We start from the raw sequence: 27,916 nt of genomic DNA, 5'->3' as shown, positions 1-27,916 counted from the left end.
TCTACATACCACGCATTGGCATTCTCCTTTGCCTTCGACTGGTCTTGTCGACTGGTACGAAATTCCATTCAAATCAGCTTTTTTCAGATTTCCGATACAAGCAGAACATGTTTTAAGAGGTGATACCTGCAGCGTGAAATAAATTTGCCCACGGTTGCTTAATCCATCATCAGTGCCATAATGTGGTTTCTTGAGCCAGGTAGGTCTAAATGTTCCCTGAAACCCTCGAATCGACCTGTAATTGCATTTACTTCTCAGATTTTATACACGTACCCGTTATACCCGTTTTCATTCATCACTATTGCATTTGAATCGTTTGTATGGAATGTCGCATCAGCCGACGGAAAGTTTGAGAGTCGCGCGTACAAAAATTGCACCAATGCTGCGTTTCATGTAACAAGAGACCATCCAAATCAGGAGGTGATATTTAACCGGATGATTCTGCCATAATGGTACTTCTCCTGTGTGTTATTATCGTGTGCGTGCTTATCAATACATGGAGAACCTTATGGAACGAATGCGTGTCATCTATCTCACTTGCACTAGCGATCGCTCTCACGAGTTTGGTTGTATGCGATAGCGGTGGTAGCCAATGTATTAGAAGATCGTCTGTCACGCTCGCTGGAGGGGAATTGATGTCACCTCTCATGATGTCATGCTCTCTCGGTATCCGAAATCGAAAATCGGTTCGTTTGTATGGACTTTCGTATCAGCTGACGGAAAGTTTAAAAGCCACGCGTACACAAATTCTACCCGTGCTGCGTTTCATATAACAAGAGACCATCCAAATCAGGAGGTGAAATTCAACCGGATGACTGCAGGGTGGTTGAAAACAAATGCTAGCACAACGATTACAAAAATTTGCATTATAATTTTGTGTGAATTTTAAGTGAGTATGTAGCGTAATTATGTGAAACTAATGGTGTTATTAGTTGCATGTTTGTATTAGGTGCGCAAATAAATAACGGCCGTTTTTTCATAAGTTTATTTTTACTCGTGTCATTTTTATTTGAAGAAATTGAGTCAATCAAAGTATTGGCCATTATTATTTATTACTTTCTTGCACCTTTCGGGTAAATCGCGGATTCCTTTTCGGAAAAATGATACGTTTTTCGACGCAATCCAGGTATGCAACCAATTCTGGATCTGTTCATAGGAGGAGAACTGCAGGTCAACCAATCCGTGTGCCATGGAACGGAACAGATGGAAATCTGATGGTGCCAGATCCGGTGAATATGGCGGGTGCGGTAAAACATCCCATTTGAGGGTATTAAGGTAGTTTTCCACAGGTTGGGAACATGTGGCCGAGCATTGTCATGCAGCAGAATAACTTTGTCGTGGCGTGATGAGTATTCTGTCCGGTTTTCACGCAGTGCTCGGCATAAACTCATCAATTGTTTCCGGTAGCGTTCACCAGTGATTGTTTCTCCCGGTTTCAGAAGTTCGTAGTAGATGACGCCGAGCTCGTCCTACCAAATACTCAGCATAACTTTCGAGCTATGGATGTTCGGTCGAGCTGATGATGTTGACCGGTATGACCGGGGGATCCCCATGATTTTTTGCGCTTAGGATTGCTGAACAAAATCCACTTCTCGCCTCCCGTCACGATTCTGTTCAGGAACCCCTTTCTGTTGTGCCGCCGGACCAGCAAAACCAAGTGTGAAAAAGATGAACGAAGGAAAATTCTAAACATCTTTTATCCCTTGTTGGTCCTAAAATCCTATCGTTTGAAGCACGCACATACTTATCAACTTGATCAACATGAAGATTAATCCGATTAATCTTTTTGACAGAGAGGTTAATCAAAGATTAATTTTGAGAACAATTTTAATCATGTCTAAACGTTCGGTAACCCATGTGTTTACAACTTGCGCAGTCGACCAAGAACACACGCTGTCGGTATAAACGCACAAGCCGTCACCCGGTCGAATTGTTGTTTTGATTTCAAGCGCGCTTTCACTGTTGCGAACGTTTACGGCATGAATCTCGGTGAAAAGTACGAAAAGGACATTCCGAAAAGATTGCAAAATGACTCAATTTTTGTGGAAAAAGTGGCAATCAACAGGCAGCGTTCGGTTGTGTACGTAATAACCACGGATAAGCGACTGTTTGAGGTGCGGGAACGGGCGATTTTGTGTCAGGTACCGCTCGTGGTAAATGCCGCTGACGAGGAACACCATCCTCCGCATATAAACAACTCCCGGTTATTCAACGATACGCCGTGCGAGATGGAATATACGAGCACCGTGATGGACTGCCACAGACCGTGTAATATTAACATCAACATTTTTCGTGCAAATGATGGAACAAAGCGGAAACTTTTCATTCTCGTTCAACTGGACCGATCGTTGGTAGTGGTCGAGCGTCGCAACATAGACAGTTGTGAAGGTAATGGATTGTTAGTGATACATTCCCGATTCGCAGAGTTCCGTCAACTTGCTTACGTAGAAAATCCTCAACGCGCCGGAAGCTGCTCGGTTCGAATAGAGTTAGACGATCGAGATGTGCCGATAGTGACGGATTTTCTGGACGGGTGTTATGGACGGGCTGGATCGAGTGCCCTTGAGGACAATTTTACCTGCTTCGATGAGGTGCTGAAAATTTTGCGTGAACAAACTGCAGAACGTAAATCACAACTAGAAATGGCCCGTTTAACCGTGAGCGAAATCTTTAACGGGATGAACGAACGTATGAAAATGGTTCCACCGCTGCTCCGATCGTCTAATCCGGAAGAAAAAGTCCCACTCGTGCGTTACGGTGAGTTGTGGCAAAAGATCCACAACGATCGTTTGCTGATCGGTGTTCCACTGTACAACTGTACGTATAAGCGGTAAGGAATTGATAAAAAAGTTTAATTTGCTAGAATCTTTATTATTGCCATTTCTGTTCGTAATCTTACTGCATAATCTGCAAGACAAATTCCCAAATGTCAGGAAAGGAACCGTTGAAAACGAATCAAACTACAATGCATTATTCGTTATTCGTTTTCTCCCAAAAGACGTGAAATCTTTTCGATCTAATTGAATGGAATTTTGAATTATGATCGGTATCGGCCGTTATCTTCACTACTACGAAAGCAGAATCGGGGTTTTTGGGTTTAAAATAGTAATTCTTCATTAATCGATAATTCGCTAACGCCAACTTAACGTACGCGAGCTCCTTCCACCTGCCAATTTATCTCCCTCAGGTTGACCATCGTCTGATATCATGATATCCTGCTTTGTACATTCTACAGCTTTGACTTGGAATTGATATCTTTGGTGTTGAAACTTACGTTGGAATATGAAAGTATATCTGTCCGCACTATAAAGCTCAAGCTGTCGTGATGCACCCTAGCCTACATGCAAACTGAAACTACGCACAAACCCAAAGAACGGTGTTAAAGAATCTTCTTTCCAACTTGACTAGTTTAATGCACGATTTCCAAAGTTTTAAAAAATGGAAGCAGATTGGTTTCCTTCGCTAATCACACTAGGGGTAATCAATATAACGCATGGAAAAGTAGGTAAAACTGTCGCCGTGCTTCGATTCAACCGAATCGCTGAACGCCAACAAACAACATGCTATCTACCTTACAAACTATTATCAATCACGATTTGGTTCGATCGTAAGCCTCTTTGACTTTCGAAAAGCTGTGGCTACCACCTACATGCCTCCTGCCATCCTTGGTTGGCGTGGAGCAATGTTCTTTATTATCCTTCTTAGCCGAATCGAATTTTGCAAAAAACCGAGTACGATGACAAACTGGTCGAGAAATAATTTACACCAAAATATGCATTTATAGTTAACCGTCTCTTAAACGCTAATGGACGTATCTATATGTATAATGTATTGGGTTGCTGTTTTGATTATCCTTTCAAATATGTAGAAAATAGTTTTGCTTCGGGCGCTTGCTTTTTAATATATTATCCTCTACTAATCCTAAACTGTTCCGCGTGTTTGTCTTTTCTGTTGTGTGTCTTTTTTGTTGCTGCTAGGCCGCCAATATTGCCAACCCACCCACTGCGTTCGTGCAGTTCCCCCCACAGGTGTTCCAGGGTCTTGAGGGGATTTGCTCCTTGGAAATAGCGGAACTTGCTATCACTAGTAATTTGACGTAATGGTGATCTCACTATTTAATTTCCCCAAGTGTTGTCTACGCGTGCTACAGCGAGAACCGACAAAGAGAGAGAAAGAGAGAGGGGGAGGCTCTTGAAAGGAGTGTTCTCTAGTGATCTATCATCAAGTAACATTTGTCTCTGTGAGTGTGTTGTTTTACGGGCTAGAAATGGGTTTGCTGCTAGCTTGGTTTAAAATATTACTTCCATCTCCTATTCCCGCACGGCTTCCTAGTCCTTAAAGTACCCGTTGGCACTGTAGCCAAACAGTTCGAAATCGAACCGATAGTAATCGTACAGTCCCCGGATCTGGGCGGCGTCCAGCTCCGAGAAGAACTTCATCAACATATCGTTGGTGTGTGCACCCTTGCCCGCATTTTTCCACTGCGGCTTGATGACACTGTCCAGGTGCCCGATCGAAATGAGATAGTTCTGGTCCTCCTCGAGCGTCTCGAACTTGGCTATCACATCGTAATGGAAGAAGCAGGGCGTGCAGAAGTGCGTCACCGGCACCCAGTGCATATCGATCTCGAAGTGCGGATGTTTGATCTCATCCAGCAGGTAATTGACAAACTCGGAAAACGTCGGATACTTTAGCAGCGACGAGGGCTGTCGTGGGCCGAACGCAGGTGAGCGAGAAAACATACGGGGAAATAGAAATGCATTGTCAGTAATGGTACTATTTCAGTCCCCTCTTTGCAGGTCAGCGCATGCCGTAACGTACCTTCCCATTGACCGTTTTCCTGTACTTCTGTATGATGCGGTTGCCCAGCTTGTGATGATGCGAGTTGGGTAGCGCGTACTGGATCTTGTCCTTGTACGCACTGACCAGTCTTTCGAACGGATGTCGCACGATAATGAACGATATCGACTCGTTGATGGCTTCCTGCAGCTATAGAAGCAACGGGTGAGAGCGAGAGAAACCAAGGTTAGGGCAAAGTGTGGAAGTTGAAACAATCGGTGGCTATCGATATGGGAAAGCGCTTAGCGAAAGGAAGTTGCTATTTGATTAGCGCCAGGTGGAAGGTTTCAGGGCAGAGCGAATAATGTAATGAATCCCAACGCAAAAAGCTGTACGGAAGAGGGGTTTCCCTATCATCGATGATAGCGAAATTATCGTGTTGCGCTGTGTAGGCGCTGGGTATCTTGTTTGCATATTTTATGTTTTGTTTGCCACCAGCTGTAATCCAATATTCAGATAAAGCCGATATTGATTTTGCGCTGGAAAAACAGGGTTAACGTGGAGGTTAAGCGCTCTAAATTAAGCTGTTTGATGTTATTATATGCTTAATAGAATGAATTTTCAATCGAAGCAATAGGATATCGTATAAAACGTGGTGGTACACATGTGCACGACCGTACCTTTTCCACCGATGGTCTGGGATACTTTTGCCGGGCCAACTGCAACGGGACGTCCTTCGTCTTTCGCAGGAACTGTGGTGAATAGCCGGCCATAAGATTAAAGTTGTACATCCAGGATGTGGAGGCCGCCTTGAACACGTTGCACCACACGAGATGGTACTCGTGTTGTATCAGATATTCCCACGCCTTCGGTTTGTAGTTGTGCTCTGTGAAAAGGGCAATGACGGGGTAAAGACGATGAGACAAAAGAACAACAATTCACCACCCCCAACACGGGATGGGACGGATGGACTTACTGGACTCGTTCAATCGGTACTCGGTACATTTTTTCTGCAACCGCTCGACACGATGCTCCATGCGCTGCTTCATGTAGTCCATGTCCAGCCGGTATTGGCTGTTGATTGTGCTATTCTTAACGTTTCGCTGGTAGTGCTCACGATTCTGTCGGTCATGTGCGTGCTGTCGATGCTGCACCAGCCGGAGATGGTGGATTGCTCCGTCCGGGGGATGAATAGGCGGACGGAACTGTAGCAACTGCTGGCGTGCTGAGCCATTGCCGCTGATAGCTCCGTACTTGTGGCAGGAGGATGTGAAAGGTTTGTAAAATAATTAAACAAGATCATCATTGCAGGGTTATTTACTTAATCAAATTGTGCACTGTAACAAATTTCTCCTTTCAATAAATTGTTTTTTTTTCAAGTATTCCCTACTGCTACAATTTTTAGTTTCCTATAAATTTAAATCCAAACTTCCGAATGTTGTGAAGAAAAATGCCGCAAAAGGGCTACCTCTACCATTGCATTATCTAATGACATTTTAATATCATACAAACATATTATGGTTGGTTAATCGGCCCCTACGGTTTAGGAGTTTGGAACAGTTGCGTGCTACACCATTATTTACGCCCTGATTATGGTAAAATATTACGAATGGCTTCAGCACTATCGTCTGCAACTTCTATGTACGTCTACGAAGTGCGGATGACCACGGGAGCTACTTGTACGGCGTATGGGTCAGATGGGTGGAATAGGTTGAATGAAGCAAAATACGCATACTGTGTACAGATGGGATTGACCTATTGGTGCGTTGTGTACCGTTCGGTATCCTACACTGCGGTCACTGCAGCTGGGTTTCTAGCGAAACAGCAATGAATGAATGGGCGGTAATTATGCGGTATATTATGTTATGATTCAACGTGGACCAACTGCGTCGCGTCATACTCCTACGCTACTGCCGTTGACATTTTCATTTTTGATAGAGAAAAGTTTTCCACAAGCCTTATGCAACATGAAACCGTCCGCTACAAATAAAACCATATTTTTTCTAATATATTTAGTGCAGTTTTTCTTTATGCTTGAAGTGTTTCATAATGGAGGCGCCTGGTACCTGCTATAAATTAAGCATCTTTTCCCATTTCATTTGATTGCTCGAATGCAATATGATCCTGCCGGCCGTTTTCCGTATAATGATCGCACTTGTTTGACCTACATTGCATAAGAGATAATGCACCATATGCACCCGATGCGCACCCATCGCCGACCTGCAAGTGCATCCGTCAGCAAACGGCACGCCCCAGCACTGTGGGTGGGTGATTTAAAACATTCTCTTCCGATATTGTTTTCCATTTTCCCAACCATCCTTCTGCTGTACGGTACCGAAAAGCATTCAATCGAATGGTAGTTATGCAAAAAAACCCCGGAAAGTACATGATGCTCCGACAGCACCGATGGAGAGTTTTGACATGGTGCAAAGGTACCTCCCCATCGATAGCAGGCGGAACTTGGTGCCGCTGGAAGATATATTGTTTGCGCTTGGGCAACCAAATTTGTTCGCAAAAAGGGGTACCAGCACCAGCGACGGTAGCAACGTAAGCATATTTTTGGTCATCTTGCCTGGCAGCCTTCCAGCAGCTGTCCGTCGGGCAGATGGGGTGGCAGATTATCCGCAATGAAACGTTGGAAAGGGCACGGACGGACGGTCCATCGGGAGAGATGTTTCGTGGGTAGTGGAATTTCAAAATTGATCCCGCCAAGCTCACTGACCGGAACTATCGATTTGTTTTCTCGCCGCAAGTCGAGCAAATGTGAAATGATGGTACCTTTCAAATATTTGGCAAGGTTTTATATATAGATAAATGGAGACTTCTATAAAGTTCTTCGGTTGGGCAAACAGCAATATAAAAGTGTGCAAACGCAATAAACCTTCGTTCAGATCATTGCTGAGCTACCCGTGTCCGTTGGGATGATCCTTTATTGTTTAAGGTAGAGACATGAATAGTGTTCATATTTAATCCTTCTGTGAATTTTTGAACGAGTTCGTAAAGGACTGTTTTCTCGGAAAAGTCACGAAAGCCTCGCTGATACCTTGTGTTGAATGTACTGTTGAGGATATCGAATATAAGATAAGCGTAAAACTTAATTTCCGTTCCATGGTCAGAACGGTCGCCTACGGAAGAAAAGTTATTTATACTAAACTTCTACCACACTGTTTGCTTTCAAGCCTTTATTTGAATAGGTATTGCTTTTTTTCTTCTACTTCAGTTCAAGTTCCTTGATGCAACACAGAATTTAGAATACATCCTTAAATTGGGCTATGGTAAGAGATACTGAATTTCAAAATTCAAGTGGTTCCTGGCTATTTTCCGCAAAAGATACACTTAAACCATTCTTCACGAACAAACAGAAAGCGTATCAGCGCAAATTGTTCGCCTTAGCTGTCATTTTAAAATACTTGCACAAAAGCAGTTCCACTTCTCTGTTTTTCTTTTAGTTCTCATTTCATTCTTCGTGTTCCCTTGCCTTCCGTTGCCATTATCGGTGGATAGTTTAGTCTTATCGTCCTAACCGACCTCTTATGTTTGTCAAGTGAAATGAACAGCGAAGAAAAAGAAAAAGGACGAAGAAGAAAAGGCAACCATCCGGCAGCAACGCTAGTGTCAGGAAGGAACTTGCAATAGACGCTTGACCTGGTGTAGAATCTGTGTTGTTCTTTTTTTTCTCTGCGTTTGCCCTGTTTCTCTTTCACCCATGCAGCAATTGCACCGGAATGCGAAATTTTCCGTGTCGTGTGTTCCGTTTTGTGTCGCAAGATGATTTCTCATGGCATGGCAAAGGCGGGGTAGAAGGATGCGCAGTGCACACTCTTTTATGGCGTAATTAAGAATGTGGTAAATGTGGCATCGTTTCGTCACGTACCGCGTAATGGGTGCTTCAAAACAGGGAGAAGATTAAAACCGGAAAAAAGGACACCACCGGCACAGGATCCCACCACCACCAGGTCGATGAATGGAGGTTGGTAGATTTGGTTACGAACAGGTTTGTCCCTTTGTACAACCCGGTGTGTGGGTTTTTCATGTGAAGTGTTTCCCTTTTGTGTGTGCTCTTTTGCACGAAAACATTGCGCCGGCAATAATGTACATTCCATTCCCGTATTTTCAGCTCCCAGCCGGCTTGATAGTTGAAGTTTGTCCTTTGTCCAGGAGTGGTTCGTACGTGTGTTTTCCATTTAAGACGACATTCCTACCGGACCAAAGGTATTGAAGGAATCGAATATTTGCTTTGAAAGGAATACCATGCCAAAACCAAAGATCAACACGGTGGAGAAGTTTTGTACGCCCCTTGGAAAAGCCGTCAAGTTTAAGCATTTTTCCGCAGTAGAAACGGTTGTGCAATGGTGGTGTGTTTATTGGATTACGTGTGGCCGTTCGAAAAACCACTTGGTGCGTGTAGCAGAAGAAGAGACGGAACAGAGAAGACGCGTCCGGTTTGGAAATTGAAAAAACTACACACGAACACACACACTGCAGAGAAATTCAAAACGACCAAAAATTCCGATATCGTTTTGCAGCGAATGACTACGAATGGCATGACATTCCGGACAGCATGTCACTGTTCCTTTACACACACCCACGGGCTGTGTGAAACTTATACGATCCTCCGGAAGCTAGCCGGGTGGTTAGTTTTCCCAAGGAAGAAGGCAGATGGGGCGGGGACCGGTGCTATACATGCTTTTGGTGGTTTCATTTATCGCCATGTCGCACCTGCCGCGTTGTTCGTCTGCCGGGCAAGCACAAACATTTGTTCATCAGAATCAGCAAATTTGCATTGTGAAAACAGCCACGGATGCAGCTTTTGGGGGTGAGTTGCGGCAGCTGTGTTCAGGTTGCCGGAAGATATACAAGATCTGGTTAAATGTTAGATGACTTGTACGTGGGCGCATATATCCTTTCCCAGCAGACGGTTATGTGTGTGGGAATGTATCAGCAGTGCCAGAGGAACAGAACGATGCTGTGAGATGGAATCGAATGCGAAGAACTGTGCAAATTAATGGCATACCGGTCGATATTTCGAATGAAAGAAAATCGTGCCACCGGCCATGGCTTGGTAATTTTTGTTTGGGCAACAAAAAAATAAACCCAAAAAGGGGGACCCATTCGCATGTCTGTGGACTTTAGCAATGTTTGCGATGTAAGTCAGATAGCATGTCACTACCATTCTATGAGCTGTATGTTGTTTTAGATTCACAAAGTTCACTCCGTGGCGCAGGGGAAAACACACGAACCGGGAAGCGAATGGAGCATCCTCTGGAGTGGAAAATCAAACACCGTATGTGTCCTCTGGCGCGTCAGAATCTGACTTCCCCGAAGCGAAGAACAGTGGTTCCGAGAGTGTGGTTAAAGTAAACTTCAATCAACGATTCATTTGGACCCGATCGTGCACATACCACACCGGGGCAAATATGGTGCGAGTGCGAATGGTGTGTGGCAAGTGGGAATACTCACACTCCATGCCCTCTGACAATTGGGGGGGAGTGGGGTTGTTTTGAGGAACCCATCATAGTACCTTTCACCGAGTGTATACACGGCGAGCAAGGATCTCCCGCCACCACAGGGAATGTGGGAATGTTTTACTGCAATGCTTTTATTTTTTGATGATGTATTTTTTATCTCTCTTTTTTGTGTTTCTTTTCACCTCGCCTGATTCGGAAACTCCATGTTGTCCCAGTTTTGCTTTTCGTGAACGAAGCAGGTGCTGCTTCCGGTGTGAAATTGTATGAGCTATGAAGACGTTCGGCAATGCCTAGATGTATTGATTGCTGAATATTTCACCAACTGCACATAAAGATGTGTTGTCAGAATAATGGCCAAATGGAAATATTTTATGTATCGATTTAATAACAAAAAACCCTTCTTTTCCACAATACTTTATGGTCAAACAGAAACTGTTAATTATCGCTAAACGATCTGCAAGCGATTGTTTTATTTTAAGCGCGCATGTAAATTTGACTTCGGGTGCTTCGCAGAACAAACTCATAAAACTTCGTTAAGTATTGGTTGGTAGGCAATTTTAGCGCCAAACCACCTGGGTGAGCAAGAGTGTCGATAAAACGATGGGCCGTAAACGTTTGTTTGCCGGAAGTCGTTTGATTTGTAGCCGTTATCGATTATCGACACTAGCCGAATGCGTAGAGAATTAAAGAGACAATACCCAAAACTGTCATCCGTCGTTGGGTCCTCCATTGCCTTACGCTTTCTTGTGCACGTAAAGTTTGAGCAAATAAGCTGCTTACGCGATAGAATTGTTAAAAACCAAACAGAACAAAGGATGGCACGAAAAACGGAAATCATTATAGATCACTTTACCCATTTTTCGCGTCGGTTGCTTTCACGTCAAAAGGTACTAAAAACCATTGGACCCTTCAAACCGGCATCCCCAAGATGTTTCGCACCGAACATCGGCAGTACGTCTGGAATCAAGCGAGTGGAAAAAGGTTTTCATCCCCTGCGTGGCCATTGTGCCATTGGGAGGATACCCTCCCGGGGTCTGCCGTGCGATTGGCATCGAATAAACTTGCTTGGCACGAGCTATTTAGAAGCCGCTCAGCTTAAAGACTAACCAATTGAAAGCGATCTGGGGAGGCTTTTGGTCAAGATTGACGGATCTTTTTTGTTTTCTTCTCTAAAGTGTCACTCAGTGCCTTCGCCTCGAAGCGCAAGAATAAATTTGAAAGAAATATTGAACTTTTCGTCATTTATGTTCTTATTCTTGAATCCCTTTATTCGCTACGGGCCACTTGACGTGATCCTTTCGAGTATCCTTTAACCATTTTTTTGTTTTGTTTCCGACAGATAACGTCATATTCTAGCGTTTTGTTTCGTTTGTTTTAAAGGTGATACAAGCACGTCCTGTAGGATGGTAGAAACTTTGACGGGTAGAATTGCATAATGTAGCCGTCGTCTGTTGGGTTCATCTTCCCTTTTACCCCACTAGTGTGACCGTCGTTCTAACCATGGGACAGCCCGTTGTCAACGATCCATGGAATGAATGGATGGGAACAAAATCTCCGACCGACGGTTTAACCCCATCCGCTCATCGATCGACCGAACATCGGTACGGGAAACACCAGGATCCATCAATTACTGGGTCAATGGGAGTACAAACAAACTTTGTTATCCTTCGGGGTTGAGTTCTTGCGGTGTGGTTGGTTTTTGGGGCATATTGACCAGTGCCCATCGTTCGCAACATGAAGCAAGAACTTCGAAGTCTATCACAGCACAATAGGAGCTACCGAAAGCGATAAATAAGTACGGGCTCTTCTGGTCTAACCTACACAGAATGGAATGTTTTGTTTGGAAATTGCCTGCTGTTTAGACCTTCATTTCCATCCGTTCCATTTGTGGATATTGTCAAATGATACCATGGTGCGCCCTGGGAAGTGGGCGTTGCATTGGAGCTGTAATTTGACTGGTTCTTTGATTTCATTTGTTATCGAAAAGGATTTAATTTTAGATTTGAACTGTACCCCTACATTGCGAGGGTTGTTCATGTAATTGGAAGGGATCCATTCATGTTGTCATTATTCGCATCAATAATTACCCACGCAGCATTGTCCTACACGTTAGCTAAAGACACAGTCATGATAGACTTTTTCTGCTTGACGTCGTTCGACCGTTATTTGTGGATAGATTATAGAGACCTATTTTGAGGTAGAGTAGCGGTTCTGTTCGGCTCCACCATAATGGAGCGGATAATTCCGAACCGGATTATGGGTGCACATTATGGGTGTATCTTTAGGATATTTATAGATTAGTATAATCGCAAAATGAAGAATGAAGAAAGATGAAATAGGTGTAGATGTGTTGGAAACAAACAACTGGAGTGTTACATAGTAGAATTTTATCTTATCTTGGACCGATCTACGATTAAAACGAACGATGAACGATGAATGGGACAAATTCTTCATACACCATGCTATAAAAATAGAATTATAGCCCCTCATTTAAGCAACTGTACTATCGCATCTATAAAATTTTAAATTTGTGCACTGGAGACATGACTGGTTCCGTGTGATTATTTTAAGAAAAAAACTTACCGTATACTGACGAAATCGATAAAGATGATCGGAGGTGATTAGGTAGAGTACGGTGAGTGGAATAACTGAGAGGGTGGTAAAGAATAGAAAGAGGCGCTTAATGATGCGCCATTTGGTCCTGGTGTGTCCTTTCATGTAGTCGCGCCACGCTTTCGTCCATCGATCGTCCTTCGATCCGATTAGACGCTGACCGAGAGGGAAGAGTCAAAGTGGCGTAGCCCACTCTCTGTAACCCGCACCGAGACGGACGTCCGATCCAGTGGACAGTGGTTGCAGAACGTTACGGAACGTTCCGGCACCGGGAGGTATTACCGCTGGGGACAAATCTTCAGCAACCTCGGTACATCGGACAACGCTGCTGGTGAGGCATAATTGTGCCGGATTGGCGAAAAGGTTTATACCACCGGACGTTGATTGATTGCGCTGTGATTAGCGACGATCCCTTTCTGGCACGATCCTGTCACAGGTGGTCCGGCGGAAAGGGCTCCGAAGCAGGGCACGGCATCGAAATCTGAAGAGAGAAAAAGCGGGAAAAAGGGAGAAAACCAAACGATAATGATAGTTTTTTTGTAATGCTTTTGAAACGGAAAGCCGGAAATGAGCGCATTAGGTACGTGGGGTTTCTTCTCATTTACATTTCCTTTTTGTTCTGGTGGTGTGACTGTGACTGTGTGCGTTTTGGCAACTCCTGGTTCCCGGGCTGGGCTGGAGCAATGCTGCTGACACACAGAGATAAGGTGATGAGCTGCAATTACGCATTATTTTTGCGTTTATTTCAACCAATTTCAGAACGCTACAGCGCAGAATAGTGGTCGACTAATGAGGGCACACTTGCAAAAAGTATAAATGGAGTAAGAATAACAACTACCACACTAGTACGCATAGGCATGGGCGAGGTATGGACGAGGTTTCGAAGAGAAGGAGAGTGTGGTGTTGGATAATTGGTGTGTGGGCGGACAGTATGATTAGGGATTTAGCTGCTTAAGCATGGCTATAATCCGACAGGCGAGTGGCTAAAGACAACCAATTGCTGGCTGTATGAAGTACTTAAGATAAGAGTATCTTGGAAATTGTGTAAATGAAAGTACAGGGATTGTACTGTCAACAATATCTCAGAAGTCAGATATTTGAGTTTAATGTTATATTCTTATAACAAGCAAAACAACCTAGCATCGAAGAACTAGAACCCGTAGAAGAATAAAGAACTTCCCAAGGACTTACGGAGTTACTGATGCTAAGGAAAAAGTTCCTGGAACAGAAGATAAAACGAATTCTCAATCCACCAAAGACATTTTGAAGGTGTTGAAAGCATGGGAAGTTGTTTCCTTCTGTATTACGAAACATTTTCCTGAAGATGCGGTGCCTCCTCGAGTGAATTACGTATGTAGAACAAATGCTTTTTCTCATAATCAATATTAAAACAACATTGCAAACCATTGAAGTTGGTTGACTGTATATAGTTCCCCATCATTGCATGCCGCTGATTCCATCTGTTTGGTGATATAAGAGAAAATCACATGACTGTGTGAACATCTAGTGTTAATAGACTGCCTACTGCAACTAATGGACAGGCTGTGGCTCACTACAAGGGAGCGTTTGTTTCGCAAAAGCAATACACTAGACTGCTGATCCGCAATGACGCTCATTAGTTTGTTTTTATGCATCATTTGAATGCGTTGGACGTGTTATTTATAACTCAATTAATTCATTTGAACATCGTTCAATTTGCCCCCCATCGTTCTCATAACGATCGCCATTGGGCAGACGGTTTATTTATTTGCATTTGGACATTTGTTTAAAATGACCCTTTCGAAGTGAGCACCCCATCGTTCGGCGATGGTGGAGTTGTGCAACATGAAACTAAATAAAGCGAGCACTGAATAAACTAACGAATTTTTGGACATTTTTACAGCACAAGTTCCTGCGTAATAAACGCACGCACGCAATGCCCTCTGGTGCACGTGTGCGCGCGTCAGTTTTATGGTGAAACAAAATAAATAAAGCGATTTGGTTGCATTCTGAGCGTAAAAGCTGCAACGGTGCAAAAACTGGCATCGTCTGCAAATGGAGGAGAGAATGTTTCAGTTCGTTGTTTTGGGGTTTTTATTCAACCAGCGGACGTTGCCCAACTTCCGAAAGTAATTTCGGAGCAACGATATCCATGGCGCACACCATTAGTGCCGCATATGGATGTCGCACGATCACGCCATCAACCTTCTCTATTCGAAGGCACTGATACGTTAGTATAATGACTTTTAATGTGGGTGGCAGAACACAACTGATCAAATGGGCTGTAGTTTTTATGTAAAATTCGTTCTATTGTTACTATTCCCTAAGGTAGAGAGTAAAAACCCGAACCATCCGTGGGTCAGTTTTTGCGTGGCTATTGATAGCGTTTTGTCCCAAATTATCGTGCAACAGATACAGTTGCTATTGTGGCACTTGCTAACCCCCACACACAAACACTCCAGCGGGTTTAATTGAACGTGATACGTGCACGAGCAAACCGATGCCACTAAACTCAACCCGAGCCGATGTTTTGCACGTCCGTTGCGCCGCAAGATGCTCTAAGATTCATGCGATTTGATCACGCACTGATAAGGTCTGGGGGCCGGGAAATTAGGGAAGTAAGGGAGGGTAGGGTGGGGTCGTAGCCCGGACGACTAATAGAGACCGAGGTTTCGAGTGCGGTGTAGTAGTGGCAGCTTATATCTATGAGATTGATTTAACCTATGGGCGTTGAGCGGGGAAAACGGCGAGACGGCGGCACACAAGACGCATTACGAAACGTGACCGTGGTCGTAGATTTGATTCTCGGACCTCGCCGCAGCCCTGCGATGGGCAGGGGGTTGAGAGAGTGGCTTCTGGAGAAGTCGGATGGCCAAGAAGGGTGAATTCGTTTGTTCCCCTTTTCCGCGTTTGATTGCTACCTCCGGTTGGTGGGTGGGTGCATGACGAGGGAAAAAGGTGTAGAAATTGAAAACTGACGAGGTCAAGAGATACTTATGCTGCCAATGTGAAGGCCATATCACCGGTTAGGGGTTTAATGTTTCCATCGGAGCAGCGCGTGTACAGCGCGCTCCTGAGCAATTTGTTTTGCTTTCGGTTGTATCGTGTCAGCCATTTTAGCTACAATGTAGACATTTCGCTGTACATCAATTACTTTCTTCTGTTGTTTTTCCAAACTCCAAATTACACAATTCAACGAAAGTTATTAAGCTAATGATCAAGAGTACATTGGAGCTTCTTCTGATTTGATTTCATTTTATTAAGAATACGGTGCGTGAAATATATGAACGCTTACTGCACTGGTGATTAATCAAATATTTAAAGTTTTTGACAAAAATGATAAAGCCACAACACCATTTCAAAGCAATTTATATTGCGTAAAGGTCGCCAAAGTACAATCCAATTGAATTTTAGAAATGAGTAGTTTTGTAATGGTTAAATGCTTATAATGCTGTAATGCTGTAATGCTTATAAAATTCATTGTGCTTCATTGTGTAACAACAAGTGAGCGTATAGTTATGTTACGCACTGTATTACGGACACACTAAGCACCGGTTGTTCACGTGAACAATAATGTTTTTATTTCACTAACAGATCCATCGAATACACAAAAGATAAGGTGCCCTATCACGGGGCATGAAAGCAAGTGTCTTCCAACTATAAAGTGTATTCCAGCGTTGTAAACAACGCAATCTGACCGTAACAAAGTTTTGTTTTTGTTAATTTACAACAGTATATTCAGTTGTTTTTGTTCCCATTACCATCGGATATCAGACTTTTCACATCAATAATGAAAGCAACTACATTGCGCTGATAACAGGTACGGTTGGACGGGGGTTGTTGTCTATAGAATTGGAGGCACCCGTGTGCATCCCGTGATGGCGTCACTTTATCGAGCGGCACACCGTGCCGGTGCATAATCTTCTGGAATGCAATTTTGTGTTTCAATTGGATAGTTTATCAACGGAGCCACCTTCAACAGGGGTTTTGCCTGTGCGCCTCCATCGCATCGTACGGAAGAGGGACTCGGCGTGTCTCGTCGACCCCCCTTCACGGTCTCTCCGCACCCACCAAAACAAGCAAGGAAAAGTGCATTCTAGCGTGTACCCGTACACTTATCGTTGTCGCTTTATTCACCAAACGACACACTCGTTCGCCAATGACAATCACTCAGTTAATGATGTTATCATCTTTGCCGAAGTAGAAAGAAGAGTGGTCGACCGGGTTGGGGGTGGGTAATGTGGGCACATACATACACATACACAAACACATGCACATATCATGATGTCGGTAGAATGGAAATTAGTGCGGACGACGATATCACACACGGCTGGCAATTTCGCAAATGGGAGCTGCGCACATGGCGGACGACAAGGAAAGGCGAACTAATTAGCTTCGAAATTCAATTAAAAAGTTTTCCACGCGCTTGTTGCGACCGCTTGAGATAAGAGTCCTGTTGTCCCGCATCAGCGCGGAGTGTAGAACGATGTTTATGTTTTGTTCTACGCTTTTTTGTGCATGGTCGTGTGACACTGTACCGCAGCCAGTGCTATTTGTCCGACAGGGATAAAACGATAAAGCCAATAACGTGGATGGAGGCGCCCGGCAACCTTGCACGAATAATATGCAAATTAACCTTTTATGCTATCCGTTTTGCTGTAGAACTTTTCACGTTTGCTGATAAACGGCACGAAGGTAAAGTTGCGCACTCGAGGTGCAGCACATAGTGTATAGTGTAGTTGTACGGGTACAGTGTTTATGTTGCGAATCAATACGCAAACGAACGCAACGAAAACTCATTTTAAAGTCAGTGAAAAGCAAAAAAATTGCACTCGAATTCATGAAACATATCAGAACCAGATAAAATAATTATAAAATTCATACCTTTCAACCAAACCTTCAAATCCATGTTATTGGGGTTTTTTTTTAAGTTATCTTTAATAACATTTTTGCTAACTGGATATATTTGTTAATTTGTTGTTTAGTATATACAGTTTTTTTTTAATAAATTCAATTCCAATATTTAAGTTAATTCAAATAATATAAATATAAATAGAACATATAAGAGAATCATTTAAATGCGTTCATAACACAATTCCAATTGCCATGGACATGTAATACAGTAAAATATTAAATATCTGTGTTGATATTAGAATAGTATGGAACATTTGGCCTATTTGCCCGGTTCTTCTGATAATAAAAATGGTCCATTCTCTGGTACGTAAAAGATAACAACAATCCGTAGCCAAACAAACCTTGACATGAAGCTGTCCGTAATGTTGTGCCTAACAGGATTGATTCGTTTGATAAAAGCCCATTTGTATGCGGTTGTTACTTAATTCGCGTACCAATAGGTATCTCCGATTTCCATTTCGTACACTAATTTTAGATAACGGGACCGGTATTATCATACCCCCGTTTTTTTTGTTGCTGTTTGAAATCCCTTTCCAATGTTGTTTGCTCAATCAAACCTTGTTTTCTTCAACCCTTGCCACAACGGCAACCTTACACCCCATCAGCACCTTGGCATTCCAAACGATGAACCTGTATCGATCTATTCTTTCCCACGACTTCCGTTCGGTCTGAGAAAGTTGGTCGTGAATTTCCCACATCCAACAACGGGCATGGTATCGGAGGGGAGATGGTTGTCCGGGAGACGGGACAAGCACGCTTGCGAGATCTGTGCCAATACACGCAAACGCTAGGAAAAGCGTTCGTGGAGGGGTGTTGCTTGGTGTGCGGTTGCTACGAGCGACACATTCTCGCACACTGCCAAAGAGCGTTCTACACACATTTCTCTATCGTGTTGTCAGAATGGGACGCTTTTCCTTTTCGGCTGTCAAGTGTTTTTCCCCGTGTGTTTTTGCAAAGAAAACAAGCAAACATTTACCGAATGTTTTTTTTCCAAATTTCCACTCTTTGACACGACGGTGAGTGTTTTAATTCCACAAAAATGCTTGTAATGCTTTTCATCCGATGTGTGGCTCGTAGACAGGCAGGAATTCACTCAATTTTCGGTACTCACAGAACGCTCATACTTCAGACATGCTCCTCCGGCGTATCAAGGAGTTCTCGAGCTTACGCCAAAACCAACTCTATCCTGCAGTGGAGAAGTCACTGGGTTTTTTTTATTCAACACACGCTTTTTTCGCAACACTGCACCAAAACACGGCCAATCATTTTCCCTTCCGTACTACCTAGCCGCGGATACTTATCGAGAATGAAATGCTATGGTTGCTACGGTAGCGAAACACATGATGCATTCGAAGGAACGCACGGAGATTCAGTTACGCCACAGCACATTCACACACCACCGTGTCTACACGGGCCTTGCACACTTTTGACATTCATGCACCGGAAAAACTGTGTGCGGTAATAACTCGGGCATGCAGGGTGACAACGGTCATCGCGCTACGCTTTGCCGAAAATTGAACTCCTCGTCCCCGTTTTGCCTATATATACACCTCCGGCGTGTCCGTCCGCGGACGGTACGGTAAATATATGTGCGGAATTGCGCCAGAACAGCGAGAAATCACTTACAAAAATAGAACAAAAACACTATTGACGGTAACACACCCGCCACGGGCACAGCCGATGTCTCCGGCACCTTCAACGGACGACAGAAGAATCGTTTGACACAAAAGAGCGTGGCGCTCTCGGGGTGATGATGATGATATTTGGTCGGTACCCCGAATGCCGCTGCACGCAGCCGCGGAAAATCCCGACCCGAGCGGTGGTGGAGCGCTCTATCCCACTTTTGCTTCCGGTACGGCAATTTGCAAGAACACACTCTGATACTACGCGATAACGCAACACCTCTACGGGGCTGACGAACCTACCACAACGCCGATGACCGATGGTACTGACCGGTGTACTGCGTCCGGTTCCGGTGGTGTTTGGCATGGAACTGACCGAAGCCGCCGGACACCGTTGGCTTCCGAGCCAGTGGGCCCTGTTCGGGTTTTGGGTTCGGTTGGCTGCAGTGCCGCGCGCGTGCTCTCGCTCTCACGTACGCGTGCAGCTGATAGTCGACACTCGGATCCGACAAACTCCCCCCGAAGTGCGTTTGTACGCGGAGAGTGCTGCGAACTGATTGTGCAGTCCCGCACTGCTGCTGAATGCTGAATGCTGTACGGCTGGGGAGCATATCGTAGAACGCGTTGGTTCTTGCGTGAAGTGGATGGGATCCAATTACCGTGAACTACTTGCATGACCTGAGAGAGCGCCTTGCTGCCATGTGTGCTTTCGGTTCGAAACCGGCGAACATTTTATCCTTGTGCGAGTGCCGGTCTGCTGATGCAGGGGCCTACTAAAAATCTGACTCAAGGGGAAAAGTCGGTGGAAAATGAGTGCCTAGTTACGGAACGAACGGCACTTGCCGAATCTAAACACACCAGCGGGATTATAAAACTGCAGTTAATGGAGGTCAAATTATTTAAACAATCTTCTAGCAATGTCTCGAAATAGTAAATAATAATAGGTATCGTTTAGTAAGCTCACCCATTCAAGACTTCCCTAATATTATTTATGTTTCATAATTTATTGGAGCACTTATAGCCTTCTTTCTATTTAATTTGAGAACTGATAACTTAGATTTTTTTCTGCATTACAGGCGATTAACGTTAATTAATCTTCGATTGCTGTTGCTGACCCAAAATGCACATGCAGTTCCTTTCTCCACTCGGTTCTATCGGCTCCGGGATGATGATTACAACTTTAAATCTTACCAGGAAATTATGGAAATGGTAGACACTATCGAAAACAATCACACCTTTCAGCAGGAATGGGTGGCCAGTAAGGTACCGTAAAAACAACTGCTCAAATATTACAATTATCCTAACGTTGAATGTTATTTGTCTTTACTTTTAGCAAAATGTTCTACATCCGGAAGAATCTGCAATATTTCTGGCAAGTTGTGATTTGTCCTCGCTGATTTCTCTTGGCTTTGGTTTTCAATTCAACTGCTTCGTCACCTACAACATTGAAACATACGATACGGAATGTGATGAGCTGCAGCTGAACGCGGGTTCGGTGGAGCTGCAGCAGCAACAACTGTGCAGCTCAGAGCTATGGGTTCAGTTTCGTAGCGTGTCGGAATTGAGCCGTGATTTGCTAGCAGTAATGTCCACGTCAGATTTTCTAGCACTGGAAGTCCGATACAAGCGTGAACCCAACGTTGCAATGAAGGAGTTTTGTGTCGGTAGATTGGGTTTTGCGGAAGTGTTATCGACCATTGTAAATCAAACCGTGCTGTACTGCGCTGATAATACGTATTGGCAGGGTACGATGATAAGATTGGATCGAATGGAGGAGAAGCGCTTACGGATGAAATTATACAGCAGGTATGGTGAAGTGTTATGCGGCGTATTTGATCATTCTTATCATATCATCCAAATGTAAATAACTTTATTCCTTTACCCCCTTGCATAGATACTCCCATCAAATAATGACGCTTCTGCAATCGATATACGCCGATTATGAGGAGACTTGCTCGATCGATGTGTGTGCGTCCAACCAGAGTACCACAGCGCAAGAACTAAAGCAACGGCTTTTGGATGAATTGCAAAGCAAAATTGAACAACCAATGCAGAAAAACGTATGCATGCAGAAGGAATTCAGTACCGATTTGGTTTATTGTTCGTTAGACATACGGAATCCACGGGAAAGCGATATTGCATCTAGTTGATGTTAACCAGATCGTTTCCGTCACCATTTCCACGATTGTCGATTGCAACGTGCACGTTCACTATCGCTGGATTGCGATTTATCAGGATCGGCTCATCATCGTTCTCATCGTCGGCTTTCGGATGCTCTGGGGTCAGATATGGCTCGGGGTCTTTAACGTGCTCAGCGTCCTTAAGAATATCGACGTAGATAGACACGGCGGGATTTTCGTCGTCCGGCACGTAATGTGCATTGCTCGATATAACACTATTACCATCCGGGACTAACGCCGCTTTGTTGATGTCCGATGGTGATGGAATTGGATTAGCTATTGCTAGCGAAACCACCAAAACTAATACCAGAAACAACGATTTCATGTTGGTTACAGTTACAGTTCAACAAACTTTCACAAGGTTTCGATTAGACACTTAAGTTTCTGCAAAGCAGGTAAATCGATTTTGGCTAATTGAAGTCACGATATCGATAAAAGTGGACAGTCATATCGTCTACGCTTTTATATGAACCGTAAGTTGTAAAAGGAAGATGATTTGTTATCATTTTATTGAATGTCCATGATGCTATTTTTGCGTCCTGGGCCGAGTAGATAAAAGAGAGATAGGAAAACTGCATTCGTTAGGGAATTATGAAATGATCCCATTTGCACAATCATCACAAATGTTTTTACCCGAAGAAACTAAAAAATCTTTGAAGTAACTAAAGAATACATTTTTTTAAACTAAAACATGTTCTTTTTCGTACCAAACGGTGTATTGCGTTTAAATTTTGTATGTTATACTAGCTCCATTGAGTTGAGCCATCAAGCACGTGCTGTATAACAGAACGAACTGACAGATGACAGCTGTGGATAGCAAAGCGCGTTCTTCGCAATTAATTTTATTTGAATTAAGAAAGACACATCATAATCGGTTTCGCTTTGTGTCGGTAAAATTCTAGTGTTTCACGTTTAAAGAAGTAGAATTCTTATTTTTAGATGAAAGCATCGAAAATTCATGTTGTACGTTGTGTTCATTTGGCAGCTGTTGAAAGGGTGCAGACGTTTGACGTTTTGTAAACACCGGGTTTGTTATCATGCATACTTTTGTTATCAACAAAACGTCCGGGGTGCTGTGCGATTATTATAAATTATACAACAAAAACCCACCTTAGCCAGCAAAGAACCATTCCAAATTAGAACAAGCAATACCGGTGTAATTAGATCTGTGCGTGCTTGCGTAGATAGTTTCACGAACCATACAATGTCAAGCGATCAAAGTGCGAATGTGGAACTGATCAAGAAGTACATTGGCGAGTATCCTGATTTCCCGAAAAAGGGAATACTTTTCAAGTGAGTAGTATGCATCATTATAGAACACAACGGTTTAGTTGGAAAAGTTGACAACCTTTTTTACAGAGACATCTTTACCGCCCTGCGACATGGAGATGTTTGCAAAGCCATCAAGAATGTGCTTGTGTCGTACGTTCGGGAATCCTGCCCGGATGTGCAGGTGATAGTTGGACTAGAGGCTCGCGGATTTCTGTTCAGTTTGCTGATTGCGGCTGAGCTTGGAGTGGCATCGGTGCCCATAAGAAAGAAGGGTAAACTGCCAGGAACATGCGCCCAGCAGGAATACCAGCTAGAATACGGAACTGTAAGCAAGTTTTTTTCAAATTATTACTGTGAATGCAACCTAATTTAATTTTTACTCCATTTTATATTGCAGGATGTGTTTGAAATACAAAAAGGAAGCATCGTCGACGGACAGAAAGTATTGATAATTGACGATCTGTTGGCCACCGGTGGTACGATGGATGCTGCCAACAAGCTAGTACAGCAGCTTGGTGGAATAGTGGAACGAAATGTAGTTATTATAGAACTTACCGAACTAGGAGGAAGGAAGAAACTTGAAGCTTCCGGCTCAAAAGTACATTCCTTTATCGAATACCATGACGTCGAATGAGTTTGTTGTATAGTGCAATCTATAGCACGTGTTACTGTTTTGCGTGCTAATTCCTAACATAAAAAGACAAACTAACGGATAAGCTAAAGGATTGCTGCTTTTGTTTTGTTACTTGTTTTCACTTGGCCGTGCAAATATTTGTATTGTTTGTGATCAATTCGTTTTCGATTTAAAAATCCTTGTTTGTTGATTAAAATCTCAGGAAAAGCGTTTAACGTAGTTAATGGTAGTTAAAATTGATCAAAAAACCTTGAACAAATAAAAAGACGCACATTACGGCAACCAAACCTAATTACATCTGAGGGTTTGAGTCATGTTCTCACACCTAATAGTTAACATTATAAATTTCAATTAATGTTGAGAGAAGGTTTGACACCGAAAATATGTTACCAATGTTTAGCATCTTTTCCCACCTATACTGTGCGCGTTTGTGTTGGTAAGCGCGATCGCACAGAAACGAGAGCCGCAACGAAACCACCAAGAGAGAGCATACACTTTCATGATCTTTGCTTTGTTGCCTGGACACCGTAGACATGACTTCTGATCTCACAGTTTCTTGCAAATGGTCGGTTGAAGCGGTTCGTCTCCGTAAGTTGGTACCGTTAAGGGTGGTTTGGTGGAAAGTGTGCAGCGTCAGCATAAGTTCATGTTTCGTCCGTATGCAAAGCATAGTTTACACGAACGCTGTTTGTTGCATTCGTAGCTCGTTCATAGTGATCACGATCGTATGTGTTGAAAGGGTAGTTTATAAAGCGTAAACGATTATTTTGTATCATTCCTGACCCGATCCAGTGCGTTTGTTTGTGCCAGCTCCCGCTGAAAGATGGCAATTAGAAACCGTGAACCATCTTCATCTTGAACGGGATGAGAATGAGAGACGATTAGTGAAATCGAAGCAAACTGCGTGGAAGTGTGCTAATTTCGGAAAGCGATGAAAAGAATTTGTACGATTATTAGCATCGCAAATGCTGAACGGTAACGGTACGAACAAAGCTATATGCAAAAATTGGTAGCTTTCCACAAAAGCATTTCAGCGGTTCCAGGTGTTTAAGCGAAACGTAAAGTTACCCTTAAAATCAACAAACAGGTCACAAGTACCATCGGGACCATCATCATCGTGATCATTGTATGTAACAGTGGCATCAGTTACAGTGCCTCCGCTAAGCGCGAACGAAGAGAACTTACAACAACACAGTGTCTATTTACCCTTGTCGGGTTTCAACCGAACGCGCCGGAAGAATGAAGAAATAAATTTAATTTCGTGGGAACAACTTCTTCTACGATGGTGCAATAGAGCGGCAGTACGAACAATCGCGTTTGCCGTTAGCTATTGCCTGGGGAGCATTGTGGTCTAGGAATGAGATTGTTCCGAACGAGATATCAAAGATCTCGAGACGCTCGCGTCACACGTTCTTTCGAAAGGATGATATTGTACACCCTTTCAAGCAATGCAAATGGAAACGAGTCGTCCTTGGACAGAAATGAGTGTGTATTATCGAAGTTTTGTTTCGCTCTTTTCCTCCCCGAACAAGGATACGATTCGCTTGCATTTTGGCTTGAAGGTGGTAAAGGTCGTACTTCCATAGTGGGATGTATACCAACGTTTCTCCTAACCACCCCAGAACAGCTGTGCTTTCTGAACGACACGTTTGATGAATCATTGGCATTTTCCTTTCGTGTGCTGTGGCGAAGGAGGTGAATTCTTACCAACACCGTTTAACCGCGCGCAGCAAAACCGCGCGATCGGTGTAAACTTGAAGCGAAGTAAGCTTAAAAGTAACAGGCGACCAGAACTTGCAGCAGTTACCTGTTAGGTGTCTAAAGTCAAATCCCCCATTCGCATTCGTCGATCCGCCGCGTAGCTTCAAGCCGTGTGTATCTGTGTGTGCGTGTGTCTTGTCTTTTGAGCGTGCTCACTTTCGGTCACCTGAGACCAGAACGAATACAGGAGAAGGCACGAGATGGTGTGGCCCCGTGGGTCACACAACGCACAGTGAAAAAGAGGGGTTGAGAAAACGTAAAACGCTACATGATCGACCTGCGGCGTTGCTGCTTGTGGAAGCTTCTCTGTGCGGTCGTCCCGCACGGGCGAACGCGTACGCAGACGCACTTCGCACTTCGGGAAAGAAGAACCGGCATCGGGAACCATCATCATCACAGTGATGAAAAAACGTTGACTTACGATGCATGACGTGGATCGGTTGAACCTTCTGCCGTTGCATTGCCCACGCCTGGTACGATCTCTGATTGCGAACCTACAACTTTTAGCGCCATTTAGTGGTGTTTGATGGTAGAGAAAAATATATTTCTGCTAATTGCTAGAAACCGATCACTTCTTCTAACAGAGTTCACAAACGTGTTTGCATTGCTGATGCAAATCTTATTCCCAATTCAAAACACGATCGCTGATTGTGTCGGTGTGCTGTATTGCGCTCCGGTTTTTGAACGATCGTACCCCAACTATTAATCAAAATGTCAGCAGCGAAAGATTTACTGGATATAAAAATTTAGCACCATCTCAACGGCTAAAGATATCTACCTTAAAAAGAGGTCAAAGTGTCGTGGTTTGGGGGATGGTAGAAGGCGAAGAAGTACCCTCCCCTCCTCGGTTCGACCGACATTAGAAGCGCTTCTTTGAAGCGGGAAGTACTAGGGAAAAAGGTCTTAGCATTCTACCACCGACTTTACACGCATCAGGTGCGCCTAACCGTGGCGGATCACGAACACCGAAGCAGACACAACGTTTTTTTGCGTTCGAGGAAGGCAAGAAGTCGGGCACGATCATCATCTGCTTCATCATAAGCTCGAGAGTCTTCTTTTTGACGTGTGTGAGTGTGTGGGAAAGGTTTGCCATCGCCATGCGGGTGTGGTAAATGTTACGCAAGCCGCTTGAACGAAAGACTTCAACGAGCGGGAAAGGGCGAACCCTCAGCAGATTAAACTTCCGCGACCAGGTTGCGGCATTTGGAGATGGAATATTTTTTTCACATTAATAATTATCCACTGGTGAAAGAGGGTAGTCACACACAAAGATTACACATTTTGCATGGGAAACACTAAACGCTCGTTGACACTCATCTCGTTCCGACCGGATGGATGACGATCTTTTACTTTTGGTGTAGAGGAAAGAAAAAGCCAAAATCTTTCTTCAAATCAAATTTTACAACCACGAGAGAAAGAAAATAAAAGCATCACGATGCGATGGGATGGGGTGCGATAGCAGTTTCACTTGCAAACACTAGTTCGGATGTTTATATCTTGTTACAAACATCATGTAACGTACGCACGGCTCGTGATTGGTTTTAACGATGCACCATGATGTAAAGGGTTTTTGTTTCACCACCTTCTCCAAAACCTAAAGCGACTGCCAAAAGGGGCTTTTCCTTCCCAATTGTTACACTCAACAATATCCTCTTCCCATGCGCACCATTTCACGCGAGCGCACTACAGTTTCCGAGTAAAATCAGCCCCCGAAAACGGAACAATTTACTATCACCCGGTGTTGGTTTTCACCGACACGCGAGAGTGCAATGGCGGATGAAGATTAAGCGATGCCATTGATTTGATTTTGATTACATAAATCTCATTATTGGCGTGTGAGCAACAGGGTGCAATGATGATGGGAGCTGAGCGGTGATCCCATACGGTGTACCGAAGAGCGGCTTTTAATGATCGTGCCCGTGCGATGCGATTAATATCAGGCATGTAAAATGGTGTAAAAGTTTGTTAAAACAAAAACGCTCATTCCACGCACGTAGCTATCGTTCGGGTTGAACAGAGGGAAAAACATAATGATTGATTGTTGAAATTACTACGATTTTTAAATGCGGTTTGTTTATCTGGTCGTCTAACAAAAAATCAGTGCAAAATAACGATTAATAAGATTTGGATTGATGCTCTGGTTGAGCCTTTTTATTAAAAAAAAAACGAGAGTGATGGTGTAGATCATGTTCACAACTCCGAATACAAACGTGTTGAGCGAGAGTATATTTTATGATGCGTGATGTTGAGCAAGGCATATGAGTAGGTGTCATCAGCGTGATCGTCATCGTCAGTAAAAGGAGAAACTAAAACTTTACAACATGAATCGGCTTTTGTAGAGCAGGTTTGCAGCAACTCATCTTCACCCGAACTACCACAACTACACAACAGAATCGGTCGTGTCTTTTTAAGGTGTTTGCAAACGAAAGACTTCAATCAGCGCGGTGGAAGCGAACTGACAAAACGACACCTTTATTTTCGCATCGAAATGAAAACGTGACGATCAGCGAGACGTCGGCAAGGCAAAAAGTTGCACCACTAATGCCTTAATTTCTTCCCAACAGGAATCATCACCTTTCTTTCAGTTTTGTTTTCGTTAACATACCGCGTGTCGAGTGAAGTTTTTGTGACGAAAAAAAGATAAGTGAAAATCTATACCCAGTGGTGACAGTGTGTTTTGTGTATTCAATTTAT

General features: G+C 43.6%; 3 protein-coding genes across 4 annotated transcripts; 2 read left to right on the top strand and 1 right to left on the bottom strand.

Moving 5' to 3' along the window:
- The first annotated feature begins 1,979 nt into the window (after positions 1-1,979).
- On the top strand, positions 1,980-22,159 carry LOC128301225 (uncharacterized). The gene is made up of 4 exons (XM_053037598.1): positions 1,980-2,830; positions 20,452-20,638; positions 20,709-21,181; positions 21,270-22,159. Exons 1-4 carry the CDS (start codon positions 1,980-1,982, stop codon positions 21,523-21,525), a joined length of 1,767 nt encoding a protein of 588 aa, XP_052893558.1. The 3' UTR covers positions 21,526-22,159.
- LOC128301226 (carbohydrate sulfotransferase 11) lies at positions 2,861-19,732 on the bottom strand. Of its 2 annotated transcripts, none has more exons than XM_053037600.1 (6): positions 19,679-19,732; positions 12,831-13,341; positions 5,756-6,032; positions 5,460-5,665; positions 4,822-4,989; positions 2,861-4,706 (listed from the first exon to the last, which is right to left on the bottom strand). In XM_053037600.1, the coding sequence occupies exons 2-6, from the start codon at positions 12,963-12,965 to the stop codon at positions 4,329-4,331; spliced, it is 1,164 nt and encodes a 387-aa protein (XP_052893560.1). In that variant the 5' UTR covers positions 12,966-13,341; positions 19,679-19,732; the 3' UTR covers positions 2,861-4,328. The 2 variants fall into 2 exon arrangements, with proteins under 2 accessions (XP_052893560.1, XP_052893559.1); XM_053037599.1 differs by having other exon boundaries at positions 19,380-19,723.
- A 305-nt stretch (positions 22,160-22,464) lies between the features above and the next one.
- LOC128303997 (adenine phosphoribosyltransferase) lies at positions 22,465-23,743 on the top strand. Its single transcript, XM_053041109.1, has 3 exons — positions 22,465-22,848; positions 22,915-23,152; positions 23,225-23,743. The coding sequence occupies exons 1-3, from the start codon at positions 22,760-22,762 to the stop codon at positions 23,459-23,461; spliced, it is 564 nt and encodes a 187-aa protein (XP_052897069.1). The 5' UTR covers positions 22,465-22,759; the 3' UTR covers positions 23,462-23,743.
- Positions 23,744-27,916: the final 4,173 nt, after the last annotated feature.

This window comes from Anopheles moucheti, chromosome 3 (assembly GCF_943734755.1).
Source record: "Anopheles moucheti chromosome 3, idAnoMoucSN_F20_07, whole genome shotgun sequence".
NCBI lineage: Eukaryota > Metazoa > Arthropoda > Insecta > Diptera > Culicidae > Anopheles > Anopheles moucheti.
Note: the sequence above shows the minus strand (reverse complement) of the source record. Positions and strands in the feature narration are given on the sequence as shown.

Bases quoted from the DNA above. Each gene is read 5' to 3' on its own strand.
- LOC128301225 (XM_053037598.1), top strand. From the start codon at position 1,980: ATGAATCTCGGTGAAAAGTACGAAAAGGACATTCCGAAAAGATTGCAA. The intron at 20,639-20,708 runs GTACCGTAAAAA...CTTTACTTTTAG, and splicing joins AGGAATGGGTGGCCAGTAAG to CAAAATGTTCTACATCCGGA. The intron at 21,182-21,269 runs GTATGGTGAAGT...CCCCTTGCATAG, and splicing joins CGGATGAAATTATACAGCAG to ATACTCCCATCAAATAATGA.
- LOC128301226 (XM_053037600.1), bottom strand. From the start codon at position 12,965: ATGAAAGGACACACCAGGACCAAATGGCGCATCATTAAGCGCCTCTTT. The intron at 5,666-5,755 runs GTAAGTCCATCC...CCCTTTTCACAG, and splicing joins GTACCGATTGAACGAGTCCA to AGCACAACTACAAACCGAAG. The intron at 4,990-5,459 runs GTACGGTCGTGC...TTGCTTCTATAG, and splicing joins CCAGACCATCGGTGGAAAAG to CTGCAGGAAGCCATCAACGA.
- LOC128303997 (XM_053041109.1), top strand. From the start codon at position 22,760: ATGTCAAGCGATCAAAGTGCGAATGTGGAACTGATCAAGAAGTACATT. The intron at 22,849-22,914 runs GTGAGTAGTATG...CCTTTTTTACAG, and splicing joins AAAAAGGGAATACTTTTCAA to AGACATCTTTACCGCCCTGC. The intron at 23,153-23,224 runs GTAAGCAAGTTT...TTTATATTGCAG, and splicing joins ACCAGCTAGAATACGGAACT to GATGTGTTTGAAATACAAAA.